This window comes from Hipposideros armiger, unplaced genomic scaffold, assembly GCF_001890085.2.
Source record: "Hipposideros armiger isolate ML-2016 unplaced genomic scaffold, ASM189008v1 scaffold_522, whole genome shotgun sequence".
Lineage (NCBI taxonomy): Eukaryota > Metazoa > Chordata > Mammalia > Chiroptera > Hipposideridae > Hipposideros > Hipposideros armiger.
This window is the reverse complement of record NW_017731872.1, coordinates 72,982-83,068: the sequence shown is the minus strand read 5'-3', so window position 1 is coordinate 83,068 and position 10,087 is coordinate 72,982. Positions and strand designations below refer to the sequence as shown.

At 36.8% G+C, this 10,087-nt stretch overlaps 2 protein-coding genes across 4 annotated transcripts in view; one reads left to right on the top strand and one right to left on the bottom strand.

Moving 5' to 3' along the window:
- PSMG2 (proteasome assembly chaperone 2) overlaps positions 1-209 on the bottom strand; it is a 26,861-nt gene extending 26,652 nt beyond the window's left edge. For all 3 annotated transcript variants that reach the window (XM_019668222.1, XM_019668223.1, XM_019668221.1), the window contains exon 1: positions 2-209. In XM_019668222.1, coding sequence (XP_019523767.1) covers positions 2-57 — 56 coding nt within the window. In that variant the 5' untranslated portion in view covers positions 58-209. The remainder of the gene's footprint in view (position 1) is intronic.
- A 214-nt stretch (positions 210-423) lies between these two features.
- Positions 424-10,087, top strand: part of CEP76 (centrosomal protein 76) — a 33,032-nt gene continuing 23,368 nt past the window's right edge. The window contains exons 1-7 of the mRNA XM_019668225.1: positions 424-713; positions 1,757-1,912; positions 2,931-3,012; positions 3,644-3,868; positions 4,914-5,099; positions 6,477-6,574; positions 6,927-7,055. Coding sequence (XP_019523770.1) covers positions 651-713; positions 1,757-1,912; positions 2,931-3,012; positions 3,644-3,868; positions 4,914-5,099; positions 6,477-6,574; positions 6,927-7,055 — 939 coding nt within the window. The 5' untranslated portion in view covers positions 424-650. The remainder of the gene's footprint in view (positions 714-1,756; positions 1,913-2,930; positions 3,013-3,643; positions 3,869-4,913; positions 5,100-6,476; positions 6,575-6,926; positions 7,056-10,087) is intronic.

The following is a 10,087-nucleotide window of genomic DNA, read 5'->3' as shown; positions in this document are numbered from 1 at the left end:
CATCAAGAGGGTGAAACCCGCGAGATCCGGGACCGACTCTCCGTAGGGAACAAACATTGTCGCACTGGAGTGGGAGGAAGATGAGTGCCGGCCCGGGATGAACCAGAGCGGCGGGAAAGCAAAAACCTCAAGCTCGCAACGTCGCCGCCCTCGATTCCCTATAGAGCCCCACGCGACCCGGGCGGGGCGGGGCCAGGAGGACGAGGTCCTTCGAGTCCCTCGGCGCGAGGTCCTGAGAAGCCCGTCCAGCTATCTGCCGGTCCAGAAGACAGAAAAGGACCACGAGGGAGGGAGAGATGGGACAGATAGAGCGCACCCGGAGACACCAGCAAGTCAATGCGTTGGGTTGAGATGAGGTCGCGGGGTGGGGACCTCGAGGGAGGGGGATAGGCTGGTGGAGTTCATCAGGCAGAGCGGAGGACAGCCCCGAGGCCTGGCTGTCCGCCGCCGTTTGAAAACAACAGTTGGGCGCCGCTGCAGCTGCATCCTCACCTCACTCTCAGCCCCGGGCCTGACGTGTCGTTGCGCCCTAGCGGGAGCTGCGCGAGGCAAGTGGTCGCGCCGGCTCTGTGCTCACCCGAGACTAACGTTCTGGGGCCGGCTGGGGCGCCTGAAGCGAAAAGAATCCGTGGTGAGGTGCCGGCCCCAGTATGTCGCTGCCTCCGGAGAAAGCCTCTGAGCTGAAGCAGCTCATCCACCAGCAGCTGAGCAAGGTGAGGGGCCGCCGGCGTTCTTTTTCCCGCCTGTGGCCCCGAGTGTCCAGCTTTGTGCCCCTTGGCCCGGCCGACTATGGCACCTGTTTGCTGGGGACTCGAGCGAAGGCTATGAGACGCAGAGCGCGGGATGGCAAAGCTTTGGATTTGAAGCCAGAGGAACTGTCTAGGCTCGATAAAAGAGAACAAACTCAGAAAGTGCTAGTAAAAGTCTGAGGTGATAGAACGGCGTTAGTATTATGGGACAGTTGTGAAAATGGAGCTATGTCATATCAGTAGAAGTAGTGTTTGGAGCAGGTTTGTATTTAGAGGTCAGAAATTAGAATTGCTTTAAAGGTAAAACTTGAGGTGTCATTGATATTGAACCAAATTGGCAATTCTTAAAGAAGTCATGAAAGAGGAGTTATCAAGGATTTGTAATGGAAGTATTTGTGATACTTAAGAGCTCAAAAAAAACATTGTCTCTTTGAGGTGCTCAACTGAATGCAATACGCTGAATTAATGAAAGCTACCTTTTATTGTGCACTTGTATGCCAGGCTTTGTGCTAAGTGTTTAGCATCTTTTATCTAAGCCTCACAGTAACCTTGACAGGGCACTATTTTTTCCAGATTCGTAAAAGATAAATAAGTTAACTCAAGATCACATCTAATAAGTTGAAAGCTGAAAGTCATATTTTGATTCCTTCCCTTCCGTCTGTGTTCTTTTGCTTATACTATACTCTCTGTCAAAAAGATTGTTTTGGTTGAATGTTATTTGTGGGGAAATAGTAACAAAGGTAGTAGATAACCAGTAGAGATTATTTCTAGAATTTGCACTAAAAATTTTCATCTTAAATTTTTTTTTCCTTTTAAAAATCTTACCTTTATTATCTTTGAATTCTGGTAACAATTTTACATTTACTATTTATTTGAGAAGCTTTCCTGAATTTAATCTATCTAGTCTCCCATTATTCTTTTGTCAGTATTTTAGAAAGAAATTAACTAAGTGGCAATATTTGTCTGCTTTGTAATGTTGTGAATTGTAATGTGAGTTTTCTACATAGATGGATGTCCATGGCAGAATAAGAGAAATCCTTGCTGAGACAATACGGGAAGAATTAGCACCTGATCAACAACAGTTATCAACAGAAGATTTGATCAAAGCTCTTAGACGTCGGGGAATCATTGATGATGTGATGAAAGAACTTAATTTTGTTGCTGTGAGTAATCTTGTAGGGGAGAAAATCTGAGAGTATAAGCATATTTCCGGGCCTCTCCTTTTAGTAAAACTTTAAAAAAAGATAGTTTTGCCTAGTAATATCCTTGTTTCAAGTATAAGCTAATTCTACCCTTGAATGTGTCAAGTAGGATTATGTCTCAGTGAACTTATAGTTATATATACCATTCTTCTCCCTCTACAGTGACAGAATTTTCTCTTATTATTCTCTAGGTCTGTAACTTTCAGTATATATATTTTAGTCAAATTGGTTCACCATAACCTAGTTCTTTTTCACTAATATTGTTATATAATTCTAAAAATTAGGCTTATTTTAAAAATAAACACTTGGGACAATATTATCTATGATTAAGAAATTATCAGTTCCTTTAAGAAAATAATTGTCTGCATGAGAATCTTAAAATCTTTTTATACAAATAGGTCAGTTGTGGGATGATAGCCTCTCAGTGTACAAATTAGTAAGTAGGCCTTTTGAAAATGAGGCAATAATGGGAAATTGTGACCTCAATACCTGGGTAATATAATGTAAAAATTGGATGGACTTCATAATACACCAGGGAATAAGTATTTTAATACAGCATCCTTTTTTGGTTTTGAGGTTTGTGAGCCCATTTGGTATAAAAATTGACCTAATAACAGTTTCTGCTGTGTGTGAATGTCACTTCCTTATTAAAATAAGTTCATGGTACAATCATAAGTCAAATGTTATATGAGATTTAGAGAAAGTTTAACCTTGTTTAAGGTATTAAGAATTTGTTTTTAGCATTCTATGGACATTGCTTGAAGACAGTTTAATTCCTTAATATTAGACTTTAGGACTGACCAGTTGGATCGCCTTTTTTGCAGGCTTTTCATGATTTTAATTATTTGAGGAAAACAAGGGATCTGTTGAGGGGACTTTATCCTATCTTCTTTTCGTTCGGTTCTTAGTTCCATTATTGGCATTTTCTTAACTATAATTTTTGTTTTCTAATTTGTTTTGTATTTTTCTGCCTTTCTAGGACAATGTTGATCAAGAACTCCTTTCCTCTCCAAAACAATCAGTTTGTTTTACTGATAAACAATCAACATTGTTAAAAAAAAGTATGTGTATTTCTTTTTAACCTTAATTTACTTGTGGATAGTACTGTGGATAGATGTACTGTAGTGTTTGGTATGTGATAGAAAACATTTCAATTTTTTTCCCCAGAATGAAATATTTATATTTTTTGTGCCTAATAATCCAAAAAGCTTCAATTCTATTTTGCATGATATCAGAAGATTTAACGTATGGCAGAGTGGAAGCAAAAATAGGACTGCCTGTTGCTCATGTGTTAGTAATATATTTTATAAAAATTATACAGCCATGTTTTTTTAGTGGTAATGTAATTATCTCACAAGTACACTTTGCTGAGTTGAGATATTTGAGTTGGTTTGTGAAAGTGAAGTAATGTTGGATAGCAACTAAAGAGCAAAGTTATCCTAAACCTTGGCTCTGACTCCTATTTAGCTGGGAGAAAGTAGCCAAAATATAAACTCAGAAAAAGATACCATATTATGTATCTTTTCTTCCTTGGGTGCAAATGGTCCTGGTATACAGTAAATTTGTCACTCTTTTTATTTATTTTTTCCTAGACTTTGTTTTTATTTCTGTCAAGTTATTATTTCCTGTTGTCTTGATCACATTCCTTAAGTTATTTGGCAGTTTCCTCATATATATTGCTACACTTTACAGCTAATATTGATCCAACACGGAGGTATCTTTACCTTCAGGTTTTGGGTGGAAAAGCTTTCTTGGAACATCTGCAAGAACCTGAGCCTTTACCGGGACAAGTTTGTTCAACGTTTACTTTATGTTTACATTTTCGAAACCAACGTTTTCGTTCTAAACCTGTTCCATGTGCCTGTGAACCAGATTTTCATGATGGCTTTTTACTTGAAGTACACAGAGAAAGCTTAGGTAAGGGGCAGTAATAAATTGTTCTTTAACTGAGTACATCTCTGTGAGGCTTTATTGCAGAATGATCACTTTTGCTGTAACAACAGATTTATAATGGATGAATCTCCCTAGCCTTTTAAAAGTTTTTTTCCCCACTGTTCTTTTCTATATAAACCACTTCTACCCACCTTCTTGCTTTCTTTTGTGATTGTTTTAATGGTTGGTTCTTTAGTAACCAACATTTAAATACCTGTTAGGTGCATGATACTATGTTAGGCAAATGCTGGGGATATAGTGGAAAATGAGACATGATTCTCCTTATTTATGAAAGATGACTCGATTTATGGTGTTTTATGTAACTTAAAAAAAATCAAAGTTTAGATGTGAATCTATAACTCATTAACTTTAAAATTATGTTACTTGATTCCTATAATTGTTTTATCCTTTTCTTCCTATAAAGGTGTTTTATACATTTTAGTTGTCAATATAGAAATCTTTATAATATATTTGTAAAGTTAACAGTTGTAAATTATATCTTCAGAATTTTAGGTTATTAAGATAGCTAATGCAGCACGAAAATTTATTTTCCCCCCAGTGAAAAATGTTACCCTAATAAGGCAGTTATGGGTTAAATTGCTAGCTCCAAGTTGTTGGATCTTTCAGTTTTGTGTAGATAATACAGTGATTATTTCTGGAGGTTTAGGGATAAAGGTAGTTTGGGGATTAATGTTGACATATTTGAAGGCTTTGTATTATAGTAGCATATAGTTTAGTTAGTACTTTTAAAGAACAAACTTATCTCTTAGTCATCAGAAAACATTGATATGCATTAAGTAACTAAATAACTTTTCACAACCTACCAGTGCTCTTAAAAGTTGTGATAGAAATAGGACTGTACTTTTATTCCCAGTTTGTAGCATGCTTTCTGAGGCATTACCAAATTATTCTATTTGGTTTTATATGTTTATCATTAGCACCCTTTTCAATAAAAATATTGTTTTGTGTTGGCCTAACTGAATATGTAATGAGATATAATTTTCTTTTTTTTTTTGGTTTATGTTGCTAGGTGATGGAACTAGAATGGCTGATTCAACAACAATGTTATCAATAAGTGACCCAATTCATATGGTGCTAATCAAAACAGACATATTTGGTGAGACCACTTTAGTAGCATCCTATTTTCTCGAATGGCGATCAGTTTTGGGCTCAGAAAATGGAGTTACCAATCTTACTGTGGAACTTATGGGTGTAGGTATGATGATTAATATCACTGTTATCTTTTTTTATAGCCACAGTTTGTAAATACATTTTAATATTTTTAAAATGCATGTTAAACCAATAGAGAAATATGTAAAAAGAATTTCTTTAGCGTTACAATTGGACTCTCCAATGTTGTAATTTTGGGAAATGTCTTGAAAAATAGTATGAGTGTAGAACTTCACAGTCAATCTGACCTTGTCTTAAGGAAGTTGTTTTTTTCTGAGAAGTGAATATAGAATTTTTGATGGATTTTTCTTTTTTATATTTATTTGATTGTATATAAGGCTATGAAGAAAGTTGTTTTTGCACACATACATGCACGCATGCATGCATACATAAAATACCTCTATTCCAGCACAAGGCAACTCAGAATACAGTGTATCCCCAATGGCTTGCTGTAGCAGCAGTTCTTGTGGAATACTGAATAGGTATTTTTCTACTCTATTACGTACATGTGGGAAAATGGCACTCAAAAAGATATTAACGTGCTCAGTGTCCATATCAATGAATAGTACTCTTAGAGGACAGAGATGGTGCCTGATTTATTCATCATTATCTCCTTGAACTCTTGCATACCACTTGATATGTAATACATATTTACTAATACAATGAAAAACAAAAGGTACCAATGTTTTATGCATAACATAATGGAATTACTTTGGTATTGAAACTTAGAGTCAAGTTTGGCCATTGGACAGTATAGCTTTAGTGATTTAGATTTTGTTACGTCAGACTTTAATTGTGTTTTTGTTTAAAAAGTGGAGAAAAAGGTTTTATGTAGGACATTTATTTTCAAATGCGATACCCATTATTTGTCTTTAGATATAGGCCTAACATGATAAGCAAGTAATGACCAAGAAACAATATATTCTGATTCACCAGAGAAGTATTAGACAGTTTTGGTGTGAATTATATTTGTTTTCTAATTCTTTAAATCCAGGAATGGATTGAAAATTTATACTCACATGTGATAGAAAAATGGGAATTACTATAGACAAAGAGTATAAATAATTTCTGAGAATGAAGTGTTAACAGTTGCTTTGACTTTGTATTTAATGTAAGTCTGGTTGGTATTACGCATTTAATGAAGATAAAAATTAAGATTTCCAAATTCTTTAGTTCCTAGAAGTCCCTTAAAATGTGATTAGGAAGCTAAGAAAATACATAATCTTCTTATAGTTAGATGAAGGCCTTTGTACTAATTTGATTTGGTTCATTTTTAGTATGAATGTTAAGGTGATGTTAAGTATTATCCTTATTCCATGTAAGTGGTAAGGCATAAAATTCTTGAAGTATTTTGGTGAGACTTCGGTTGACTAAATATATATAGTATTGAAACCTCTGAAGTTCTAAATATTTACATTTATAGGCACAGAATCAAAAGTTTCTGTGGGAATTTTAAATATAAAACTTGAGATGTATCCACCACTCAATCAAACATTATCTCAAGAAGTAGTGAACACACAGGTAAATAATTCTGAATTTCTCTACTTTGTGTATTTCTTTCATAGTAATATATTTACTTGTTTATCCTAGAAAACACTCTCTTCTTAGAAAATTACAATTTATTAGTTTTAAGCAAGAGAATGACAATGACTTATTTTTTACAAATGTCACTCTGATTATTGTATGAAGACTGGATTGTACCGGAGGAAGTGTAGAAATAAGGAAGTTAAGAAGGAGACTCTTACATAGGAGATGATGGTGGCTTAGGTTAGGATGGTGATAGAGATGGAGAGAAGTGCATAGATTTGTTGCCTATTTTATAGTAATTAAGGAGAATGAATAGAAATTAAAGAAGTTTTTTTTTAATTTCAAGCTTGCTTTGGAACGGCAGAAAACTGCAGAGAAAGAGCGATTATTTCTTGTATATGCTAAACAGTGGTGGAGAGAATATTTGCAAATTCGACCCTCACACAACTCGCGGCTGGTTAAGATTTTTGCTCAGGTTTGTAAGTTGTATTAGAAAAGCTTTACACCTGTATTTGATATTTACTGTTGTATATGTAAATTTCAGTTAACTTGATTTTGTCAAATGTATTTATTCCAGACAAATTAAAATTTATTTGTAAAATAGAAAGCTGATTTTGTAATACTGTCTTTCACTGATTGGGTGATATAATACAATCTTTGTTTTATTTTGCTTTTCATTTTTAATTATTTAAAAAATAATTTTTTTTAGCTGAGCCATCCTGCCACCTGTTGGCAGCTCAGCGGCAGCCTAGCTCGAGCTGGGAATCGAACCGCTGTTGCTCAGAGCTTGCACTCTTCAGTGAGCTCTTAACCAACTGAGCCACTCAGCCGGCCCTTAATTGTGTTTTTAAACCTTTTTTTTTTTTTTTTAAGATTTTATTGGGGAATTGGGGGAGGGGAGCAGTGTTGGGGATTTGGGAAGGAGAACAGCCAAGTTGTTGTCCTTTTTGTTCTTCAGTCTAGTTGTGGAGGATGCTGCTTCACTGGCCCATGTTGGTATTATGATCATTGCGCTCTTCCCGGCTGAGGCAGTCGGTCACCAGCCATTGGATGGCCGCTCTTGGAAGCTCTTGCCAGCTGCTGGCCACTCACACTGGCTACCGGCTACTCATGGTAGCTCACAGCCCAATGTAGCCTACGCCGTCACCAGTGACTCACGGCAGCTCAGCTCCAGGTTGAGCTGTTGTTCACAATCTTAGTTGTAGAGGGCATAGCTTACTGGCACATGTGGGAATCGAACCAACAGCCCCGCTGTTCAGAGCTCGCACTCTTACCATCTGAGCCACTCGGCTGGCTCATTAAACCATTTTTTAATATATTTGGTTTAAAGTAGATGAAACCCTTTCTGTTTAACTTGGAGTGTGTCCTTGATTGGTAGTACTAAATAATTAACTGCTATGGCACTTCAGAATTTATATGTAGATTCAGCTTTTGTGTGCAGAACTGGGGCTCTTGGGCATATATATTTTTTGTTAGGGTATTTATTTATTTATTTTATTTTTTATTTTTTAGCTGAGCCATCCTGCCATCTGTTGGCAGCTCAGCGGCAGCTCAGCTTGGGCTGGGAATTGAACCAGCAACCCTGTTGCTCAGAGCTCGCACTCTTGAGCAAGCTCTTAACCAATTGAGCCACTCGGCCGGCCCTAGGGTATTTTTTAAAGATAAACAGTAATACATGTAATAATTCTATATAACCAAGATCTCTAAGCCAATGACCAATAATATTTAACTGCAGCATTTCAACTATGTATTTCTGCCTTTATTTTTCCTGTATCTTAAGCCTGTTTTCTCTCATTAACAAATCAACATAAAATATATGATTAGATCCATGTTTTTTGTAACTTATGAGGAACTATTCATATATTTTGTATGTATGCAGCCTTTTATGGATGTATTTATATGAGTATAGTATAATATTACTTTGATATGCATTATATTTCTTAGATCCTGTGCATTTGTGTAACTTTACCCTACATTCCCTGGATTTTAGAACAGGCTAAAAGTGGTTTAATTTCTGGATGTGGAGCTTTGGAATGGGAGACCCTAGTTGACTAGTATTGGAAATGAAGGAAATGGCTTCTGACTTTACAATAGCATTGTATGTACTTTGTGTGCCTGGGAAGGCAAGGTAGCAGTTATACCAGGAAAAGGGCAAAGAGAAACCAATCAAAATATAACTGGCTCCCTGCTATCTATTTAGTCTGAGGTGAGGTAATTTATTGCCATGTGAAATCTGGGACTAGAGAAGACTGGGAGGGGTGATGGTGGGGCAGGAAGTAGATCAGAGAAATGCAAATGAAAGAGGAGGAGGAAGAAGGGGATGGGATATGCAGTTATGGGAATCAAGGAACTGGGATTTTCATTTAGGAAATATTACTTAATTTCCTGTCTCAGAATTCATTGTAAGAAGATTTGAACCACATAAGGTCATTTAGTCTCATGGCAACCATATGAAATTGTCAAGTGACCAGGCATTGCCACTTTTTGTAAACAGTATGAAGGATAGAGAAGTGAAGAATTTTTTCTAAATTCAAACAGCTACTCAGTTGTGGCAGACTATTAAATTGTAGTTTCAATTTTTTGGTTTGACTCTGCCATCTTTTTCCATATATAGAGTAAATAACATGTTTATTTTACTTAGATTCCCCAAAGGTGTTTCTTGCTGCTGCTTCCTATATTTGTCTAGATATTAAATTAAGGAATGGCAATATGTAAGGCAGTCTAATTACAGAAGCTATAGTTCTAAATAGGTTACTATACATGACCTGAAAAATGGAATTTCCAATGCTTCCACACACAAGAGGAAATAGTTTACAGCAGCACTATTCAATAGAATTTTCAGCAATGATAAAAATGTTCTATAGCGGTGCTTGCTGTCCAGTATGGACCATATGTGGCTATTGAACACAGAAAATGTGGCCAACACGACTAAAGAACTGAATTTAAAATTTTATTAATTAAAATTTAAACAGGTTAGTCGCATTCTATTGGACAATGCAGGTTTAGAGGTTTTCAAGACATCAAAATAGTTTATGGGTATGTATTTAATATTAGAAATATTGCTGTAATAAAACATGTAATGGTATATGTTGTATTCCAAGATGCTACTCTCTTGATGATTGGTTTAGGGCAAATGCATCCCTTTTTTTTTTGTTTTGTTTTTGTTTTCATCCCTTTCTTCCCTGTTTGTTAGTGGAGTTGTAAGAATAGGACAAGCTGACTGAGTGGCTCATTGGTTAAGAGTTGGCTTGGGAGCGTGAGCTCTGAGCAGCAGGGCTGCTGGTTTGGATCCCACATGGGCCAGTTAAGATGGTGAACAACAGCTCAACCTGGAGCTGGGCTGCCGTGAGGTGACGGCGACGGCATGGGCTGCTGTGAGCGGCCATCCAATGGTCAGTGACCGAATGCCTCACCCGGGAAGAGTGCAATGATAACACCAACATGGGCCAGTGAAGCGACGTCCTCCACAACTAGACTGAAGAACAAAAGGACAGCAACTTGTCTGTT